This window comes from Copidosoma floridanum, unplaced genomic scaffold (genome assembly GCF_036245765.1).
Source record: "Copidosoma floridanum isolate Cflo_tuat_1 unplaced genomic scaffold, Cflo_Japanese_pri ptg000001l, whole genome shotgun sequence".
NCBI lineage: Eukaryota > Metazoa > Arthropoda > Insecta > Hymenoptera > Encyrtidae > Copidosoma > Copidosoma floridanum.
The window spans coordinates 12,596,057-12,619,849 of NW_028321878.1; the positions used below are offsets into that span (position 1 = coordinate 12,596,057).

The 23,793-nt window shown below is 41.6% G+C and overlaps 1 protein-coding gene across 6 annotated transcripts in view; it reads left to right on the top strand.

Moving 5' to 3' along the window:
* LOC106642948 (uncharacterized) overlaps nt 1-23,793 on the top strand; it is a 196,403-nt gene that overhangs the window by 108,476 nt on the left and 64,134 nt on the right. For all 6 annotated transcript variants that reach the window (XM_089594338.1, XM_089594341.1, XM_089594345.1 and 3 more), the window contains 2 exons: nt 10,882-10,987; nt 12,064-12,156. In XM_089594338.1, coding sequence (XP_089450464.1) covers nt 10,882-10,987; nt 12,064-12,156 — 199 coding nt within the window. The remainder of the gene's footprint in view (nt 1-10,881; nt 10,988-12,063; nt 12,157-23,793) is intronic.

The window sequence follows — 23,793 nt, forward strand, 5'->3', positions numbered from 1 at the left end:
TTCCAACCGCTGACGGCTATTATACACACGCCGGGTGGCTCGTTGTTTTGATATTGGATGACACGGATCCGGCAATCCGATATACATTTGGAACCTTATTTATGGAGGAGGGGGATGCAAGACTAACTGTCATCTTTTGAAATTATGAAAATTACTCTCTTTAAATTTAATGCCTAATCGAGAGAAAATACGTGCATGTTTCACCAAATAGTTTGAGCTGACAAAAGCGACTCAGCCAGTCCGAGCTTTCGAGAGTTTTTCCATTCCGTACGGGCCGTGTACTTTTTAACAACGTTTATCACTCCGATTGACACGGAAAATTTTTCCACTGGCCCGACGCGGCCTTTTGTACAAAGTATACACTCGGGTGTACATAGGCACATCTCGCGCTTCGGGTTTTTACACGTGGCAAAACTTTTATAATTGCCGGGGCGCCGGAAAGAGGCAGCGCTATTACATCCCATCAGCATCGCCGACAAACTTTGGGAGAGGAAAAAAAGCTCACCCCGCCCCTACCGCGATTTTCCATTTCGTGCAAACTTTGTAACTGCAGCTTGACGGGGCTGTCGCTGGGCTGGCGTTATATTTTGTACACCCCCCGAAAGTTCAATTACAAAATTCCTTCCTCTCGACTCTGGGCTTGAGTGCTATTTACGGAACTCGCGTCAATGAAAACCGACAAGGTCGAAACAAGCGAGATATGTATTTATACGCTAATGGAGAAAAAAAAAAAAAAAAAAGGGAAAAAGGTTTTTCCGCTTGACCTGTATTGTTACAACCTCCACCGAAAAATGAAAAGAAAGTAACTGTATGGGAAACAAAACAAAAAAATTACACCCGCCCTGCATTGTCAAAAGCACACAAAGCGTACGCGTTCGGTACCGCAAAACGAAAATGAAAAAAAAAACCTTACACGCGTCTTTCATACAAATCCCGAAAACACCCAGCGTTTGCGAAAAAACCAACGTGTGCTCTGGATCCTCGAACAAGACATTTCCGCAGTGTACAGTGGGTTGGCGCTAATACCCGTCGTATTACCTCGTAGCCGCAGGGTGCAACATAATGCGCATGCAACCGCGCCCCCCCGTACTTTGTATATACATATAAATGTAGAGAGAAAGAGGCCACCCCGAAAACGTTGGGCCGTCGTGCACGCCTTTTTACCATAATATAGCCAGATCAAATGTCTATTCGAGGATGTGGTGCACGTACGCGCAGCTATACATATATATATATACGGTCCACCCCTCCATGTATATTTTTATCCTTTCAAGAGCCGACGCGAAACTTTTGCGCATTTTTGTACAATGATAGCCCCCCTCCCTTGTACATTAGTCTGTATGTGTGTATATGATACAGGATCGTTTTCCTCTGCTATATCCACGCTATTGGTTATTGTGGGGTTTACAAGCATACATCTTGTATAGATATGTGTATTATGCTATAGACTCCATGCTGGGGGTTACGCGTATACATAGGTGTTGTGTGTCACGTGGGTGTTTACTTTATTTGTTTGCCAATACATCTGTGAAATTCAATAATTTTATGTCGAGAGCAACAGCCCATTTTCCAACATTGACTTTCGAGTCGGCCGCAGAAAGCAAAAGTCCAACATTCATCGATGATGATATTACAGACGGTTGCTCGCGCAACTTATTATTGTTGTTGTTATTATTACCATTTGCTTGAATATGCAGGGTTTCCCGCGCATCTGCAATTCAAACAGTGGTCGAGTACACACACAACAACTCGAGCCCCCGAATATATTGTGCATACACACGCGTGCATGAATATGCACGCACGAGCAAACAAGAAAGAAAAAAAAAAGGGTTGATACACGCGTGTACAATTAAAACTGCTAACGAGATGCACTTTGTGTATTAAAATGCAAATGTGCCCGTGTCCGCGTACACCTACATGTGAGCGTTTGAAAACGAACAAGTATAGATCGAAAGTCGCTCGAAGCGAACGCACGCACAATTCAAAATCTAGGCCCTCGAGTCCAGTGGCTCCCGTCATGTCAAAACAGCCAAACGAACCCATCGATGGGAATATAAAAAGGTGACAATAAATCAAGTTACGGCCGTTGACATCTGCTAATCGAGTGTCCACTTCACTTTCGAGTTGGAGGCAAGAGCGAAACAATATCCTCCTCCTCCACTCGCGACAAAACAAAACGCACAGAGAGTAGGTACATACTTATCTCTCTCGCGTCCAAGTACTCGAGGCGTGAATGCTCTCTTCTTTCGGCAGCAGTGCCGGCAACAATGGCTCCGTCGCCCCGAAAATGCTCTCGTAATAATGGTAATGAGCGGATGAATATATACACGGCCATGCAAATCACCCGAGCGACGTTATAACATTATGTACTCTCGAGTCTTTCGGCCGGTATACGTGTGCGCAGGATATGAAGTGGATGGGTGGAAGAAAAAAAGAGAGAGGCGCGCGCGACATATGCCGCGGAAGAGAGAGCGTCCCATATATCACGCCGCCTCGCTAGTACCGTGTGGGTACGGGACACTCTTTACCCCCCTCCCCCTTAGATATCTCTCCCTTGAAATTGTCCACCGAGGGTGGCTCTTGGCTGTTTATTATTATTTTTTTTTTTTCCATTCGTTGCATGGGTTCCATCGCCATCCCTGCTGCTCGCGCTCTCGATTTTTTGTTTTGTCTCCTCACCTTCATTAGGTACCGCTATTTTTCTTTTTCATTTCAATTTGGCGGGTGGTACAATGGGCGAGAGGCGCGAGGCCCCCGTGTGTTTTCGCGACAGCCGGGACATTAATTTTTCCTTTTATTCTAATCAGGCCTCTACTCTGCGTTTCCGTGCCAAAGACCCCTTTCTCTATTTTTTCGCGCCACTCGAGAGTCCTCTCATTTGTACACGTCGGCGTTTGCCTTTGTTATCTCCGCGAGCACCGAAAGTGCGCGACAGAGTCGATCGGGGAGGACCACCTATTTGGTGGTTCGTGTGTGCGCGCGTGGCTTTTTAGAAGAGAGCAGCAGATGGATTACGTTGCGACTGTTTCTTTTTTTTCTTTTTTTTTTACTATTGTAAAAATGGACGGGGGATTGTGTGTCAACCCTTTGGGACTCTTTGGCTTTTGGCGTAGGAATTGATCGGCGGTTCATATCATGGCTGCAACTGTCCCATCGTTTCTTCCAAAGCTATCGTATTTTTTTCTCACTCTGGGACAGTCTTTCGGGGGAAGTCTGTAATTGTTGGATTTAATGAAAAAGCAGCATATAAATTGTCAACAAAATATTATTAGCACGTTTATAGAGTGAATGTGTGTATAGGTAATATGTTTTGGTACAAACATTTTTGGTACATCACCTTTACATCTTTTGACTGTCAATGGATAATACTTTAATAAACTTTTGAGGGTGTATAAATTTTGGATTTTGCTGTATTCAACATAACGAAGTCAACAAGGTATCACAGGCTTCTGGTTTATAAAGTCGAAGTTAAAATTATTTAAATTTGTCGAAAGACCTCGTCCATTCAAAATCATCAAATTATAGCTTTCTTATGACAACAAAGTTTCAAAAGTTCTCGAAACCCTGAAACAACTTGTAAATTTTCCCCAAGACTTTGAAGTGCGCAACCCCCTCGCATTAGGTTACACAGAATTTAGTCGGATTGTTGTTGAGACTGATGGTATTTAGCGATTTCGTTGCCCACTTACTTCCCCTACGATATCCACTAGCCCATAAATAATTCAAATCATCCGCCTCTTAGTACACTGACCAAAAAAAAAAACTTAATCTCGTACCATCAAACGTCATTGGCCTCTAGAAAAGTAGAGAGCAAAAAAAAAGGTTCAACATCCGTGCCGGCAGATCACGTAAAAAAGAAAAAAAAACTCAGTCCCTCGCATGCAACAGCAGTTATTCCGAATGAATGATCGATCGGCCCCTAACTTACGTACCGGAGAAAAGTCGAGAAAAATCGGGCGTGCGAAATCGTCAGCGGCAATTATCGCGCAATCTCTCTCTCTTTCTCTCTTCCGCATCAGCCGTGCATGTCCTTTGTCGATAGCGAGAAACACGAAACGGATGAAATTAACAGCAGCGGCCTGTCATGTACTTCGCATCGACAATCGCACGTATACGTATACGGTTTAAGGGGATGATCGATCCGTCTGTCGATGGTATACAATAACACGACGTGCCGCATGGCTCGGTTCGAACATTTGCGTATATTATTATATGCGTGCGCGCTCCCTTTTTTTTTTTCTTTTAATAAAGTCGTCGCTTATATAATGTAGGGGAGGGATTCGTATATCGACGTTTGGGTTACGTATCAATCGAAACGAGGGGGGAAGGACCGAACGAGGGTAGATATGGTAATCCGCCGTGGCTGACCGATCGCGAATCCTGGGCCGTGTTATTATTAGGTGAGCGTATAGGTGAGAGCGTGAAAAATCGGAGCTGTTGTTGTTGCGGGGGGAGAGTCATCGGGCGAACAGATGCGGGGGAATCCACGCTGGCGGTAATCCTGTTTCCCTCGAGCCCGTGTATAGGGTGCGGTGGTGCGGTTTCTCTTATACTCTCTCTCTCTCTCTCTCTCTACTTCTGTATGTATATCATCTGTGATTATTACGGATTACACTGTGCATTGGAATTTTATTTGGATAGCAGTAGGGGAGTATTATGCCTTTCTCGAGGTTTTATTGGCTTACATCCGACCCGAGGACACGGGTTAAAGTACCTTATACATGTATGGGGATACTTTGATATTTTAATCGTCTGGTCGCTGAATGTATGTCTCAGTTCGGTCGGGAGCGAGCTGTTTGTTCGACAAATAGTTGGACAACTGTACGGAAAATTCGAGGGTTTAGTTGTAAAACAATGTTGGTTTGACATGGCACGCTGCATCGGATTTTCCACGCGAACGAATTTTCAATTTCACGTGAAACAGAGTATATACTGTCCCTTGATTTGGAGATATCGAAAAGTGCCATCAGGCAATTACGTACTTTTATTACTGTCACAAAAAAGCCCCCCCTGGTACCAAACGTTCGCAGCATCACGGATAAATTTGAGTAACTACCGAAATCTCAATGTCCGATCTCCCCGTCATTTACACATTAGTACGTCGCCCATATCTCCGCATAAAGAAATCACGTATCCTCGTACGGGGCACTTAATGTTTTCGATCCCCTCCCGCCCCATAAAAAAAAAAAAAAAAAAAAAAAACAATCCACCTCCAACCCCCCAAGGCTAGCAATATAGTACTTCGTCGCATTAGCATGTTTTGTCGAGTATACGTACGGAGCGAACGGAAAAGGTTCGGTAGCGCTTGGTAATAGTTCCGCTCTTAACTTCCCGGGCGGTACCCACGTTCAACCTCCTCCTCTTGAAAAAAGATAATGCGAGCCAGAGACGGGGAGAGATGGAAAAAGTCACGCGTCCACTGCTGCGCTACGGCGATGACGATCAATCATTTCAGCGCTTGGGCGCGCGAGAGCGGCGCATACATTAACATAAATTTACGCCGTTGCGTCGTGTGCGAGCACAGCGCACCTCAATGTACCTACGTGGTGGCGCTCGGACATCTGTCTGTCAATCCATCTCTCGTGGTATATAGGTGCAGTTGTCGTGGATCTTTTTTTTTTTTTTTTTTTTTTTTTTTGCGAGAGATGCAGTTTGGAGGAGTAGGGGAGTTGTTGCGCTGAGAGAAAAACGGACCTGGGAAAATGTTCTCGACTATAGAGTGATGATAATGATGATGACTTTTTGTCGATGCAACGGTGGATATGTTATTGAGTCAATCCTAATGGGGCTCGAGTATCGTTGCTCTTTTTACTTTACCTTCATTTTTCGGGGGAGCAAGTGAAAATTTCAAGTTTTTTCTATCTCTATTTGTATAAGGAAGTATGAGTTTGGAAAATATCAATTAAAGAGAAAACAACGATGTTTCGTTTCAATTTATATGATGTGAGAAATGATTATTCTTAAATATAAATTAAATATAAATGTTTTTTTTTTCTTTCTCAAAGTGAATTTTCTTTAGCTCCTACTTTTTACATCTCTCTCATTATATTGCATAAATTAAAAGTCATAATTTCCAATTTACTCTTGATGCAATTGATTTAAACTGTGATTCAAATAATGTTTGTGCAAAATTAAATAATCAAGAGTTTGTTGTTCCTAATGTAAATATATCTTGTACAAAAAATACTTAAAATTGATCGTTATTGATTGTTAAATAGCTAAATAATGAATCAGGTTAATATTGACAGGAGAATCATTGACAAAATTTTCATGAAACATAATATATGCTGAAACTAAGATATATAATAACAATAAACTTGATGTAAATTTACTAATATTATATTTCTGCGCTTCACTGTGTACGAGTGCATAAATAAATGATTTCAAGTTAAAGTAAAATAAATTATAAACTAAAACTACAAGTTTTATTATTATTAAATTAAAATGAACTATTTAATGCTATTATTAATTTATTAAATCGTAATATTATTATAAAAATTTTCATTGATTAGGGGTGTACTAAATTCATACGTTTTTTTTTACATGTATAAAAAAAAAACTCTGTGAGCAAAAAATCGTTAACATCGTCGTGTCCCGCATGTAAATACTTTTCGCGCTCAAATGGCCCAAACTCTCCGAGCATAATCGCCACCCCCGATCCGGAATGTGAATAATTACCTCTCGGCATTCCATTTCACAGTACAAAGTTTGCATCGTGATAATCCCTTATCCCAACACTCTGATAATTCGTCGATTACGACTACGCAACGACAAACGCACCCTTCCAGCCAAGTCTGGTCAAGCAACAACGCGTTTATATACGTGCTATTGCCCAAACTGACCAATGTCCAGTCGCGAGGACGAAGCATTAAAATTCATAAATCCCGCATGAATTATGAGAGGCCCGCATGTATGCCCAAAGTATCATAGTGCACAAAGCTCGCGCGGGGAGAACGAGTTGGCATCCCGGCCTCCCGTCGCTTTATCGCCCTCCAAATTTCCCCTCAAATTGCAGTGTATACACGTACCTCCTGTGCAGGCGACGACAATACGTATATATCCCGGGAATCGCTGATGGGCAAACATTTACATTCGCTGACGTATACAATGGCCAAAGATGCCCCATGTAGCGCACTCTCGTCTGTGTACAAACATTAATCGAGCGAGTACCTTCTCTAGTGCAGCGCGTGTGTTATATAATTAATGAAAAAAAAAAACAGACACTACGTTACTGACGCCCAAGTAACCCACCGTTTGAGCGCGTAATCTGCCCTGTATGACGTTGCTGTAGCACGCTCGCTTCGATAGACCCTCATGGGTACTTGAGCGTTTTTAATTTTTCGACGGTGCTTAGGTATATATATATACCCATACGCGGGCTCCTTTGTCTTTTTGTTCCTCGAGAGTCTGCACTTGTGGGCCCGAGGTTTTGCGTTGCTTATACGCAGGACCCGCCGATTTTCCAGAGCCGCGAGCAACAATCGGTGCAGCAAGCGATGGCCGCGTAGCCATATGTTGCTCCTGTATGTGCTGCTGCACTTTCCACTCTCTTTTCATGTACAACTGACGCTCAGAGAGAGAGAGAGGGACGTCCCGTCGCGAGTGTTTATTGAATTAACCCGTTTAATTGGCTACCCCCGCGTGCACGAGCGACAACATGCTGCGAGAGGGAGAATCTCCTCGCTTCTTCTGTCATGTATCTCTGCATGTGGGATGCAGAGGTCGGGGTACTTTTTTGTATGATGATAATAACCGGGGAATTTGGGTGACAGTGTATATGCATATTACGATACAAGGGGCGATCCGGTTCTCGGGCAGAGGATGTGTGGGTCCACGCGCGATGGTGGTCAATCGTCCATTTCGGTGGTTCTTTGTTTTTTCATTTTTTTTTTTTTTTACCCTGCATCCCGTTAGTGATTTAGAACGGTAGTTTATTGCATCACTCTCTTCCAACGGTTTATGGACTCTTTTGTTTACGTGTAATCGCACGTGGGGGTCATTGTGGCACGAATTGGGCTTTTTTTTAGCACCTTTGCGGTCGAATAGTTTTGACAGATTTATGGTAAAAATACCGCGTCACTGTACGTAAAATTAAACTAAAAGTTAACCTTTGATTTGACCAGGTGATTTACCTACATGTTTTTTGAGTTGATGAATGAATCCAGAATTTATTTGCTAAAAATGATCAATTTCAGAGTTCAAACATGTATGAGCTATTTGCTTTTTTTTTTTTTTTTTTTTTTTTTGTGAGGTTACAAGGTTTTGTACTTTCTGTAGTTACGCAATTTTTTGAGATTACACACTAAGAACGATTATCCAAATCCAATTTTTAGAGTTTTGGAGATACAACATAACTCGCTGCATTTTAGGATTATTATTAAAATAAAATAAAAATAAATTACTGGGATAAAAAATTACGAGTTTAAATTAGATTTAGTGGATTAATAATGATGAGTTTTACCATTTTTTGTCGAATTTTGTCGAATGTCGAGTTAGGGGAAACTAACGGGTTTTAGATTCAGTTCCAGCGATAATTTTAATGTATTTTTTGAAAAGAAGCAACACATTTTACTTTTTTAAATAAAACTGCTATCCTTAAATAATAAACGATAGTTAAAAGTATAGTGCAAATTCCATCACTTACACAAAAATAAACTCTGGATTAAAAAATGATACATTTTTCAGCAATCCCATCCAGCGTATATATATACTTCGAACTCCGTTTTCAAAATCCATCAATTAGGTCTCGGCATTTGAAAGAAAAAAAAATCACGTCAAAACGTTCCTTTTGCGCGCAAAGCCTCTTTGCGATTCGTGACGGAGCTAATACGGTAAAAGCAGTAACTGGCACCGCCGCTGCAGAAGCCCACGCTCGACGTTGATTAATTGTCCGCTCGGAAGCGCGTTTCGATCACACGTAAGATCAGAAAAGTCTCGCGAGTGTATATGAGGGAGAGACATTCATCCGAGGCAAGGGCTCCAAATGCAACGCGCGTAATAAAAGAAACGAAGGAACTATATACCATCTCCTCCTGGACACCATCATCAATATCCAGTCTCCTAAAAGACGACGCTCTCTCTCCCTCTCTTCGATGTCTATCTGTAGCATTTTTTTTTTTTTTTTTTTTTTTTTTCTTCTTCCACCGCATTGACGCGCATACGTGCGCTTGACCATGCAAGTCGTCAAAAACGAAGTGCCCATAGTCTATTAAAACCGGCAGTCTATATATGGCGCAGGACAACGCGGAGGAGGAGGGAGTCCCTTTTTCATTTCACACTCGAGATGCAACGACACTTTGTCCGAGCACATATTACGCTCGTATCGACAGCTACGAGACTCCATAATAGATAGATAGCCGCCCGTGAAGATGTTCTTCTAGGCAGCTGTTTTTTTTTTTTTTTTCCCTTTACAGTGCAGATGTTTGCGCTTGAAAGTCATGAGTCGCTATTGTACCTCGTGGAGGTGGTTTTCGGAAATACGAGGGTTGATTAAGCGTCCGAGTCTAGAGATCAATGTCAGAATAAGCGGGGGATTTTCTCCGGAGTTTGGATCGATTGCGTCGATTCATCGGGGAATAGGAATTTTACGGAACGAAGGAGTGATTTGGAAAATCTGTATGCATACCACCTTCAGTGGAAACATCTGCGTTGGTATACTCTTGCGAGTTCCATCGTAATCGATAAAAATTCACCATCACGAATATGTCGATTCGACGAAATGATATTCTTGAACGGAGGCGCGCATCATTGGCTTGTCAGTAATGATGCGTCAAGCAGTGATTTTTGCCTGACCTACATGGATTTTTGAATAATTCCATTTGGAAATGGAGCGAACGGGGAAAGGAAAAAAACCCTCGCGTACACGGGAGAAAATTTGATTTGCGTTTCGTGAGGCTGCGATCGTGTGTTTTACTGGAAAATTTTATGCATTTGAGAAAGATGAATCCAATTCAAACGCAGAACTCTTAAAAAAAAAAAAAAAAAAAAAACCAATTATAATTCAAAAAATCGATACATCTTGAACTGCCACTAAAATTGAAGCCAAATGTATTCCACATCGAAAACCAGCGTATGATGTATTGCGAGCGAAACAAAAGTCGAGGCTTTTTAACACGACAACGCGGAAACGAAGAAACTTTTGCTGTCAGGTATCCTCTCGAGGAGCCGAAGGAAGAAAAAGCGAGGAATCCTTTTTACGGTCGCCCCCCTCAACAGTACGGGCCATTAGACCCCGGGGAACGGGAAGCAGGGTACCTCCCTTCAAATTTCTTTTCACGCGTACATGTCCCTCTGTTCACGCGAGCAAGTATACGAGGAAAGAAAAAAAGATCGAAGAACAAGGAGACAACAGTAATCTCGGCAACCCTCGGCTGGTTTTTTTTTTTTTTTTCGGGTGGTCATTATCCTTGATGCGCTCGAAAACTAAGTGCCTGCATCTGCTCGCTATGCCGCCTGAGCTTTATTTTTTTCCCTCTTGGTTATGATTTTCGACGAGGGAGGCGGTTTACACGGGGGATCTTGTAAGTTGTGCAGCGGCACCTAATTATCTCTGTACCCCTACAGTTTTTTTTTTTCTTTTCATAGTATATGGGTTGAGCTGAGAAAAAAAAGTGTAGAGCAATAAATTAGACTCTTTAGGTCGATGGGTGACACGTTTTACGAGTGAAGATAGTCAAACTGTAAAATACTAACAATTTTTCTGATTTATTCTACGCAATAATTTTTTTTAAATTTTACTATCAACATGATTGACCAAACTTTTTGAAATTAATTAAACAATAACCGCTTATTCATAAGATTGTATATCATATTTTATGGCGATACTGAAAAAAAAAAAAAAAAAAAAAAACTAAAACGCTGGAATCATTTTTTTGTTTACAGGAGGCAGCAGCTCGATCAGTCGGTTTACTGTGAAACGGACACTGCGCGCAGGAGTCCGTCGGACGATCGTCAGGATGGCACCAGAAGTACAACAGACAAGCTCAAGGTGAGTGTGTTTTGCGAGGAAGTGCTTCCGATTTGCGTCAATTAAGCGATTGCTTCGAGCGTGCAGGCTCTGCGTCCGGTATCCTGCGCACACAAGCGCCTCTTGCTCCGTCGGTGGGCGAGGCCTTACCGCTCTCTGATGGGATTTGTTTTTCAGTTGTAGAGGGTGACAGCACCGCGGGTTACTTATTTAAGTGGCTTGGAGCTCGTAGTTGATTAATTACTGAATATGCTTTTACTTTCAAAGATTGGAAACTTTGTTAGGTCTGCGGGATTTTATTTTTATCTTTCAATCTGTAGATTTATGATTTGTTAAATGATTTGTTTTATATTAAAATTATTATTATTTATTATACGTTACTTAAAAAATTTTCATCCAATAATTGGCACTGGTTTTGTTTCTGTGCGTTGATTACCAAGTGTCCCCATGCATTTGCATGTATATTTCTTTCATGACAAACACTTTTTTTGGCTTAATTACGTATAAAATAATAGGATTCCTGGGATTTTTATAACTTCATCTAGAGCATCATGCAAAAGTGTTAAGGTTTTTGCTAATATCTTTTAATTTTTTTTATATCAGTGTTTTTTTCCAAACTCATAATGATTGAGCATAGTTTCAATGCTGTCCAACACCATAAAGTGTAAAGCCAAGCTTGAATTTGGACCGATTGTCAAATTGTTGTAAACTCAGCTCCACCATTTCACTGTGCCCACGATCGCAGAGCAAAAAAAATTGAACCCCTCGCAGTAAAGAAAAACCAAAAAGACCCAAAAGCCAAGCCGAGCGAACTGAAAAATCTCGTTAACTCTTTTTCCTCAAAGAAAGTCTTCCTTTTCTCTTTGAATGAGAAAAAAAAAAAAAAAAAATCCGTCCTACTTCCGGGAAGAAAAAAAGTTTCACAGAAGGGTTCTAGCAGCAGCCTAAAAGGGCCCCTCACTCGTTAGCTCTCGCTCTAATTAAGAGAGAAACTCTGGTAGAAAAAAAAAAAAAAAAAAAAAAAAATTAGCCCTTCCCACATGGTATGTATGTATCTACTTTGCCTCGCTCACGATGTTTTTATTTATTTGTTGCAGGGCCCGACGCAGGATTTATTCGAGCTTCTCGAGCGCGTGCAGAGCTCGCGCCTTGACGACCAGCGCTGCATGCTTCCTCCCTACTTCAGTCAGGTACCGTACACACACACATATGTATACATGTCTTTTTCTTTCCCTTCCTACTGTTATCGTTTTCTTTCATAAAAACTCGCTTACATATGCGTTACCTCCATCGTTTTCTCGACAAAGTCATACTTGTACGCCAGAATGGAAAAAGATTATTTCGATCCTTCCATGCGTAAATTCCTACGTGTACATTATACACGTGCAACTATACAAAAGCTCAACGTGAAGGAAAAAAGGAAGGGCAGCGCTGACGTCAAGGGAAAAATCGACTTAGTCACGTTGTAGCCTCCTTCCTCCCGTGGCCACCTTCTCTTTTTCTCCTTCTTGGGTATTTATTGCAACACAAAAGAAGAACCTCCTCCTCCCTTGTTAAATGCTCTCTCTGTTGTATTGTATTTCGTGAATCATTACCGTACACATCTGGGCGGGGTGCGAGAGTTGGACGTCAGAAAATTAACCCCACCGAGGGAGCGCGTGCAGGATTTCTCATTTACGTTTGCCGGAAGACGAAGCCCGCACGACCAAGGAGAGCCCTCCCTCGCCTTCCGTCCGTTCCTTCGGGTTTTGACAGCTCGCCAGTCCTCATTAACGCCGTAACTGCTCGGCTCTTCCTGCGGGGGGTTTTGACAACAGGAAGACACCTCCCCCGCGTCCCGTTATCTCGTGTACCTGTGGTGTTACGCACCGCTACGCGGCGAGTTTTGCTTCCTCGTGTCTAACCCCCGTTCCTCCTGCCGTGTGTAACGACTCGGTGGAAGGTGTCGCGAGAGAAAAAGTCGTCGTCGTCTCCTTCTCCCCTCTTTTGTAATTTAATTAATGAAAACGCCAAAAATCTCTGGTGCTTTATTATCCTCCCTTGCATTGGCTGTACAGGAGAAACTCGAGGCGCTTGTTTGTCGTTCCGAGTCCGACGATGACTCTGGAATGACGTGGTTGCCAGTGTACCGCTCGTTCGGTTTTTCGTTTTGCTGTTGTTTCTGCTCAGTGCCGCGGGCATCGCGTCGGCGAATGCGATTTTTTCCTCTTTCATGGGGATACCGAGGCTGATGGGAGCTTACAGAGGTAGTGCGGGTACAGAGGCTTCGTTTCGCCGAGGGTTGGGATTTTTTTTTTTTTTTTGGAGTCACTGGACCGATCATTTCGGTTCATCCCGTTGTCCGAGCGTGTGTGTGATTTACTCGGGGGGAAAATGTAGTCGCGGCCCAACAAAATAACATTAGGTTTACTATATCTGATTTCTAAGGGATTAAACATCAATTGTCATCAAATAGCCACTTCATTCGGTTATTTTCCCGTTATATATTTTTTAATTAGCTCATCTTGAAGGTAGTACAGTGATATTTTTTTCTTTTTTTATTACAAAATCGCTGTGGGATTTTAGATTGAAATAGACTAAAACGACAAAATCATCAGTTCTATTTTGAACTTTTGCGATTGAACGCCGTGGTAAATTCAATCCCCATCGCCTTTTGAATGACAATATGGTAACAGCTATAACACGAGAGAGACGGCAAACTCTCCCGACGCATTACGTCCGGCATAGAGGGAATCGGAAAAACGAGCGAGTATAACTTTTCACTGATGCACACCATTATTATGAGATAAATCACGCGAGGGACGGAAACGAGAGTGCGAATCGAATCGCGAGAAATCCAGCTGGGTCACGCTTTTGTGTACCGCGCCGTGATGCTCCAACGAGGCTGTTTTGCTTGCCGCCGATGGGAACTACTCCAAGATGGATGAACCTGATTTTTCACGCGTCCACTCTCTCATGGGTCATTTTTTCTTTTTCAACATCGGTTTCAGACTGATTTTCGCTTCCTGTGCCAACGAGATTCAGGTAATATTAATGAATGTCCCATTTCGTCTTGGATTTTTCGGTGCGAAGACTTGATGATCGTGGGACCCGTTTCATTAGTGATTGGGAATCTTTCGGATTATTTGTTTCTCGACTCCAACATATTTTATATTTTTCAATTCTTAAAAAACAAAAAGTACCGATCCCTCATCATTTACAACGACGGATCAACGTCTACACAAATGAAGTATATTGCCAAAGCACCGAGAGCTTTCCCCTTCCGTAGAACCCATGTACACCGAATTCCCGTACGGTCCCGTTAGCCGATATCGCGCAGCCGGCCGGCAAACGAGCCTCGTCATCGCGAGCAGCGCAACAACGTCAGGGGGAAGAGGAAAAAAAAAATTAAAAAAAAAAAAAAAGAGCTCAGCCTTCCCCAAAGGATACGTAATAACAGTGCCAGTCACGCGGGCGACGAGGAGGAGAATCTCTTCCTCCCCGATGGCACACATACCTACACACGCGTCCTATTAGTTTATGGGCTCTTCGGGCGATTAGGGACGGTGTAGCGTGTGCGATGACTGGGCCAATTTTTTTTTTTTTTTCCAGCCACGCGTGCACCGGGTGTTTTCGTGTCGACGAAGCGTACCTGTGATTTTTTCGATTAAACGCGAAAGCGACACCGTGATGTTGTAAAAAAATTATTAAATAACAGCTTGAAGATCACTTGATTCGCCTGCAGTGTGTGAAACTAATAATGTATTCATTTGCCACGGCCAATGGGTTATACACGCGCACTTCCCCGTCGGGTCGCATCGAACAATCGAGTGAAAGCCAAACTTGGCACTTTCGCGCTTTCACACGCGTGATCCTTGAATTTTTGGTCGAATGAATAACAGTTGAAACGCGTTTTACCTTATCTCTCGGGTTTCCAACGCGGGTGTCGACTACTCGCGCGAACGGGCAAGTGAAAGCTAATTTATAAATGAACAACAGCGTCGCGCGGACAATCGGTATTTCGATCTCTGGGTACTGGAGCCCCGCTTCGTTTCATCGAGTTGTTCTCGGTTTACGATAATACATGACAACACGCCGTCATAAATTACAATGGGTGTACACGCGCATACTTACGCAGTCGACGATCGTACTGTGACGATTGGGTAATGGTCCCAACTGCTGTCCTTGTTTTCAATTTCATATTTTTATTTTTATTATTACATTATTATCATGATTATTGCTGCCATAAGTTATAAATACAGAACCAGTATGAATTAATTTCCGACACTGGTCAAAAAGGATACAAACAAATCTTTCATTCATCGCAGCGTTGTGCCATCATGAAAATTTAAAAAAAGGACATAAGCTCTAATAATAATAATAATAATAATAATAATTATTATTATTATTATTATTATTGTTGTTGTTATTTAAAGTAGTAAATATCAGACAAAGATTTATTGATTAGTAATAAAAAATTTTCATTGTTATATTCAACTGTATTAAAATATTCAGTAATTGTTAAACATAAAATTTTTAAATTTTCATAAAATACATAAACGATTATAACGATTGCAGTATTGGTATGTAGAATCTATTGACAGCAGGTTATTTGGTACAATCTATTGGTATTATTATCATTATTTCATAGTAATTGTATAAATATAGAATTACTTAATTATTAAATAATACAGCATTTGTTTTCATCATTACAAGAATAATTTTCATAAATTTTTGAAATTTTGAAGACTAATGAGTTATTATTGTTATTGTTATCATTGTTATCGTCGTAATAACCGTTGTTATCAATACTATACACAATGTATGGATTAAAATGTTTGGTGATGGATTAAAGTGAGTTGGGTTTCAAAAATCGTATATGGATATAAAAAAAAATATATATGCATGCGAAACAGCTTAGAATCACCGATTTGATATTATTTTTGAAGTTTTTAAAAATTGCTATTTAAATTGTAGAAAAATAAAAATTTCAACACACTTTGGATTGGCAATGATGAAAAGAGTATTTGGCCCGAGCAAAGAACAATTTAATCGGAAGAGCCACAGTTGTCAAAACATTAACCGTATCGCGAATGCTCGAAAAAAAACAATAGAAATCAAACAAAAACTTTGAGTGCCCTCGGGTCCATTCAATAATAGTAATAAAAAAAGAAACCGACCCACAGTCAAACACGAGCAAAGTAGAAATCGCGAGGGGAACGCTCGCATAAACACCCAATTAACGCACACGTAAATCCCGGCCCTCATTTAAATAGCCCCGCAACATTCGAGCTCCGTCGATCAATCATACATCGCATTACGGCCCACGTGGGTACACGAAAACTCGCGACAGATGCCCGTAATAGCCTTCTCCCCTCGTCTACCCCCGATAATAGTCCTTCAACGGAGAGACCCGCGGCACGCGAACGCTCCACCGATTCTCCTCCCGCTGCGCTCACAACAAACATCCACGCCCACCCTCTGGGTTACATTGACCAACGATAAATGCACGTACAATACCCGCGTACTCGATTTATTTTCAATTAACAACGAGTTCGTCCCGTCCAACCACGTCACTGTTTTCGCTCGGCGAATCTGTACATAAGAGTCAAGGTGAGGTAAATACCCTAACTATAATAAATATATAGTCGATGAATAAAAATCACCCGGTGGTGTTACACGCGCGAAAACGCACATGCTAATACACAACCGAACGCAAGCATCGATGTTTTCGCGCCGGCCTTTCGAATTCCAATGCGTGCGTGACTGTAATGTTCATAGGTATAGGTAATATATTATATACTAAGTGCCAGATATTATGTGCTCGTGCAAGCTGTGGTAGCTACCATACGACTTGTACGTCTAAGGCTTCGAAAGTCACCGTTTCCAGCAAAGCTTATTGTAACGGCAGAGAAAATATTATATGCAAATCAAAAGATAAACCATACGACTTTGGAGCGTATTGGTAATAAGGTTTTTGTGCTTTTACGAAAAAAATCGAGTAAAGCTCTCCGCTCCGGTTTGATTACCTCAAACTGTACGGTGTACGTGTGTATATAGGTACCCTGTGCGCGTATAAATTTAGATCACCCGACCATTTGTCTTTCGGATCCACAAACCTGATCCCTACGATCCGCTCTTTCAATTCAAAGTTGTAACTTTCTTGCTCCCGTCTCTCCCCCTCGTTTCGCCAAGTAAACGCTCGAATCCATTCCCCGTTAATCTGCAGACCGGACTTCATGCATTACGAGGCGCGGCCGGTAAAAATGGCAATTTTCCCCAAAATTTTAGCGCCATTCCAATCAAGCACACGCGAGTTGCTTAATTACCGAAAGCTCGACTGCTCGTGGGCTGGAGCACAAAACGCGAGTGTTTGCTCTTAGTTATCGGGAAGCAGCGCTGAATCCGCCTGGAAAAGTTTGAGCAAAGTTCCGCCGGGGAGAACGAAATTACACTGTGCTCCGACTACCAAGATTTTGTTACCATCGCGCGAGTATTAGCATAGTCGGCCACGGGGTTGATTCCCATCCCTATATGTATTTGTATACACGTGTATGGAAAAGAAAAACGTGGCTTAGTCGAGTCAACTGGATTTAATTTGGTGAAGGTACAATATACAAAGTGTCACGTGCACGAGGCTTTTAGTTTCGTGGGCTCGGTTTGTTTGGACTACAGTGTATAGAGGAGGAGGAGGAGGAGGATAGGACAGAAGCCGGAGAAAGAAAAAGGCTTTTCCGGCTGGTTGGTTGTTGTTTCAAGCGTTTCGGGTGAACTCTTTCTGCCCCAGCGATGACGAGCGTTCTCACGCTAAAAAGATAGATACGTTGGAATTCGGTCGGGAAGTGCAGCCACTCTCGCGTGCATCCTTAATCGAGGTTTTTGCGTGGAAAGTGAGAAAAAAACATCTCCGTGCTTCTAAATTATGTACCCGCTGGAGAGAGAGGGAAAAAAAGGCTCCGGATATGCGCGCTATGCAAGGGCTTGCGAAAAGGAGGAGCGCGTAAACTGTTCGAGGTTTTTTTTTTCTTCCGATGCGGCTCTCACGGCTCTCTCCTTCGCAAGTGTGTTGCGTTCTGTCATATGGCCGCCACGTGCCCCTGTACCCTCGTTTCAATCGTTCCCGCCGCAAATTGCCGCTCCGCTTATTGTAATCCTCGGTTTACGTATGCCATCTGTATATTTATACGGTCAGAGCAAGTTATTTTGGGGTCAATTAAATTGCAGTCCGATCGAGTTGGATGTAGTTTTATCTTACGTACGTTGGTAATGCAGGAATTTGTCTTGCGATTGTAGGTAACCAGTGTACTACTGGTAGTCGGTAACTTATTCGATGCTGATAAGTTAGAAAAATGTTGGTACACTTACCGTACCTTGATTCGCAAACCGCAAAGTTTGAAGTCTTAAATTTTTTTATGACAAATAAACATAAAATATGATTTTAACATTGTTCAATAGTTGTTAATATGATAGTTGCTTATCTTTATATTTTTATTTTATGGTTATGGTTGTTCCTCGTGTTTTAATACGATAAATTACTTTAAAAATTTAAACGTGGTTTGCGAATCAAGGTACGGTGAGTGGACATGGGTAAGTAATTTTTACCGTAATTGAAAAATTGTGTACTCCCATAAAATAAAAATGTTTAAAAACGTGAATTTCAATTCGACGTTGACAATCGCTTATATAATAAAAAGAGTTATTTAATAAAGTTATATAACTCATCGTAGGTAAAAGTATTTGATACAAATCTGTTAATACGATACCCTCATCCAATGCACAGAGTTAACGATGTATATAAGCTTATGACTAAAAAGTTACTCAGTTTAATTTGCACAATCTCACAAAATCATCAAACTTGATGATACATATCTTTGCAAGCTCAAGTACAAATGATTTTTAACACAGAAGTCGAAAATGGATGGAAAAAATTGTTTCATGTCATATTTATACATACCCAACTAGAGACGGATCATTAATTCAAAAGAAATAATGTACACAGAGTCAATCACACATATAGGCAACAAACGCTTTCGCCAACCCCTCATAAACTCTCCGCGTCTCGGCGTACATGAACAAACACCCACTCGGTCGATCGCACACGACGACGCCTGAAATGACAAAAATGAACAATGAGGCACCGTCTCGGCGTCGTACAGCCGTCACGCCTTGCGTCTCGCTTAAATGTGCATACAATGTCGCGACAACGTTGGAAAGGAAGTGCACATACGCTACACCCAAGGGGATTTATTATATATCTCTCGAAAATGCAAAGTCCCTCGCGTAGGACGCAAGAAAGATATGCCCCGTTCCATAATACATGTTGGTATATACACACACCGACGAATCGACGTTCCTACTTCCACTCCTCGTGCCTCCTGGGAAAGATAGGGATCCGCGTTATATACGTACAAAGCGAGGGTGTCTCATATCGCTGATTTTGCGTTTTTCTGCCTATCCATTTGGCTACCGGTTTACCGGCTCGTCTGTCTGGCTTTTTTCTTCTTCGCGGTTGTTTCTGTTTGCGTGTTCTCTGCCACTTTTACCGATTTGGATAAGGAAATTTTTTTTTTCGTTACTTCTTATAAATATACTCGTGCACTTAAAGGTATATATATATATACAAATTAATTTTGTTGTTTAACTTTTTTATCATCAGACTAAAATTTATTTATACAGTCTATTGTACTTTATTTGTCAGCCCTGACGGGTTGTGCAACATCAGTTTGAACACGAATTGAAACCTCTGTTTTTATACACCCAGTCCTTCCGCGGTATTGTTTCAAGCACGAACGACACAATTGTTGCTCTCGCTTAAGCAACATCAATCTTCAATTGGCCATATCCCAAAGTATGACGACTCAACCGTTCAATATCGCATGTGTCCAAACAAAATACGAGTGAAAAAAAAAAAAAAAAAAAAAAAAAAATCTTCATTCCCGCCAAAGTGGCATTAACCACCGTCGTACACAATGGCGAGCCTTTCGTCATATCGCCTTCTCGCCAACCGTAACGAAGGAAAAAAATTCTCCTGTAGAGAATCGCGCAAGGTTAAGGACAGGATGTGGCTCTCCGGTCTCTCGCGTCCGTCCGCGAGGGGGAAAAAGGGGCGCTCCACAACCGTCTCTTCCGGTGCGTGTACCTGTGTACGTACCTTTCCACCCGCGGCAACTAGTGTAGGTATATAAAAGTGTGTATACTGTGGGCGGCTCGCGGTTAATTTTCGTGTCCGATGGATGGGTACTGGAAACGCGATGCGACCGTGGAACGCATTGTCTTTTGCATTAGCATGACGACAAAACGTCCCCAAGGGTACCTTTGTGCTTGAGGAATCACGCGGAGGATGTATCTCGCTTTCGTCTCTTACCATCGTGAAACGAGGGATTTTTTTACAAATTTTTTTCTCTCGTTACCGGGTGGCAAATTTACTGAAAAGTTCAACGACAGAGGTTCAGTTGAAGGGAACTTCCGGTCACTGCGCTCAAGATTCCAGTTTCTTTTTTTTTTTTTTTTTTTTTTTTTTCGACCCCTCCGATGTTTTTTCGCGGCCACTTGGAGCTTGCGTGTACCGTCGAGATCTCCGATTTCAGCTGCCGTAACGAAAGCGTTAGTGCCCTCAATAAACGTACGCGAGCTCGCCACCCTCTTTCTTCTCTCTCTTTTTTTTTATTCTTACAGCGTTACGTGCGCTCTTTTTTGCTCCTGCGTTGGTTACTTTTTTTCTCTCTGCTTCGCCTTGGCTTTTTCCGTCATTCATGGGAACGGGGCTCCCTTCCCCTCCTGTGCTTATACAGAAAAAAAAGGGAATTCACTTGGTGCGGAGTTTGCGCTTTTTGCGACACGTTTTGTACAGAAAGGACTATTGAGAGACATGTAGATGTGATGACTATTGCTAGTTGAATTTTTAAGTGAAGGACAGGTTACTTTTAATCGAAAGAAGAACATTAAACAATAGTAGATGATCGGATGAAGATCAATCATTACAATTTTTGGAGGTGAATTAATTTTTTTACCGTACCTGCTTTGAACCTATATACGACTTTTTTTCCTGACTTGAGATGCGAAGATGCTATAACACACTGTCTTCTGCGTAAAAAATCGTGTTCGTATGGCAATAGTAGTTTTCGCAACTGGTGACTCATGTCGCCAGGGCAAACACACCAGGCCTTCTTGTGCTTTTCCTGGTTGGATGCACACCAGGTGTGAACATTATTATTCCTACTTTTAATGCAGGAGAAGTATTTACCATCCTCCGAATCGTTGCCACCCTTGTCTTCCGGCTTGGGAGGCAATTTACACACGAAAGACGTTAAAATACTTTTCTAGTAAGCATTAAATGCTATTTTTACCTGGAAGGTGATGGTGCACTCTCAACCCTGAAAAAGTCGCATTTTCATTGGGGGAAAATAAAAAAATCGCTTTCCCTACTCAAAGGCATTTTACCATCCTCCTAAATGCTTATCACCCGGAAGGAAGTGCCGCCGCACCTATACTTTTACCCTTGGCGCGTAATATTCTATATTTAATACCTAACAATTAGAGTAGGGGAGGAGAAAGAAAGATAAATTAGATATCAAGATACATTGATTAGGTTGCAATTGTTGTTACAAATTAATTATCAACAAATAAGAAATTACAGTAAAGAAAGGGGCATCGTTCTCTTCAGTTTTCCACGTCAATTGGTTGGCTATCAATGAAAGTATAACCTCGGATTGATAAACTTATGAAGCAAAGTAATCATAATTACAGCTGTAAGAAGAAATGGATGATGTAAAAAAGCTTGCTTGATCGAATATTTGTGTATTTAAAAGAAGAAGGTACACATTTATAGGCGAATGGCATGTCTAAATGTATAGATACAGCGGGCAAAAACGAAAAATGGATGTACCGATTGAGAAATCCTCGGTTGGAAAAATAACTCACGAAAAACTTTCCACAGTAAAGCACTGCTAACTCATTATCACTTGATCCGTTGAAAGCTGGATGTAGCTGAATAATCGTGTATGCGTCAGAGGTCGCAGAGAGGTGACCGAGATTGATAGATTTTTTGCTTCCCCAAAGTTATAATAAAAGAAGGAGGAAGTAAGTAGGGAAGAAGGTAACAGCCTGGGTGACTTTGAGAAGGAAAATATGTTAGCGATGGAACATTCATCTTTCCAGATGTTTGCTTCCTCTTTATGGACAAGGTCGTGGCTGGATAGCGCGTAATGAATGTGCCAGCTTGTTTGTTGTAACTGTACGCGTACGAAGTAAATGTTATTGTTATTTGTCATTGACAAGGAAGAGCGAAAAAAGAAAACTTGGAGTAGTTGGCACTCGAGTGGGGTTTCGATAGGTCATCGGCAGGGATGGCAAGTATTAATTTAAGGAAGCTCACAGTCTCCTCCGAAAAAGAGCGCTCAAGAGTAACGTTTAATTTTTCCGATGCATCTTGCTCCTGGATTTCGCAGATCTCGTAGGATTGGTCGAAACGGGCTTTGGTATTGTTGAGTGACTGTACAGCAACCCCATTATCTACGCTGGTTTAGGGACCTCGGAGCCATAAACGTCACTACTCGACGCCCCGCTGTCTTTGTAACATGTTTTGTTTCACGCTGTGCATTTGTTCAGAGTTTGGTTTTAGGGACACCAATCATTTCTTAGCGCCGGCAACATCGTATAGTCATGGTCTCCGTAAGAGAGCATCCATTGAAAACCGGCTACCTGGCTCTTGCTGACATCGGGTGATGGTCGTAAATATCATCCTGAGGCGAGTCGTAGTATACGGATGCTAGTTGTAAAGGCAGAAGAAAAATGGCTGAGCTGTTTTATAATATAGAGGTCATAACAGGAAAAAGCAAATAAACGCCTGATACCGATTGGTATAAAACTGCATCACAAAGTATTGTAGCAATAAGTAGCAGCTCGGTGCTCGTTCAGCATCCACTATAGTGGTATACTGCAGAATTATATCATTGGTGCGGTAAACCCTCTACCATTATTACCATTGACGCGTCGATTACCAATACGAACCATATATCTCGTCCCATGTAGGCTAAAGAGAAGGTCATAGGCAATAAGAGCCGAGTTGTGTCATAGGTATGAAAAAAACCATTCTAATATTTATTTAAAAAATTAACAAGGTAATAAAGGTAGGAGGAAAAAAAAAAAACTTGTAATTAGAAGGTAAAGCAAAGCATAATAAACAACATGAGGTATATAAACAAGGAATAAAAATATTTATACAGGGTATTGGAAAATCAGTAATTAGGTGATAAGATTAAGTACTCTTGCTAAACTCGCAATTGTTTCGGTGTCAGTTGAAAAAAAAATGATCACATATTTACCAACCAACAATTTTAACGATTTAAAGTATATGGACGTATGAAGTAAATCGTGATTGATAAAATTTGGAAAATATTAACAAAGTACGAGTGGAACTGATGTACTATTAATAATATTCCTACACACTGATGGCAATGCAATGCAATGCGTCTCACGTGGAAAAGACGGTCCTACCTTTGCGTGCCGCTCTTGCGTGTCGAGCTCGATTTCGGCGATCGGTATGGATGCGGCCAAGTATATGTACGTGCCCATAATTCGAAAGTTTAGCTGCTGCTATGTATAACATAAATATGATGACAAATACGTATTGCTCCGCACGATGGTCTCGGTCACAGTACGGCAGGCCGATAGACGACCTCTGCGTGTTATATACCTCATGATATTTTCGAGGTAAAGGTACATCTGTATGCACACATGCACCTGTTTCGGGCGGTTCGTTGCATCGAAAGGTAATAATGTTGAGTTGGTGTGTGCTTCGTCAAGGAGATTGTTGTGCAAAATAGTACTGTTTCGATGTTACGTATAAG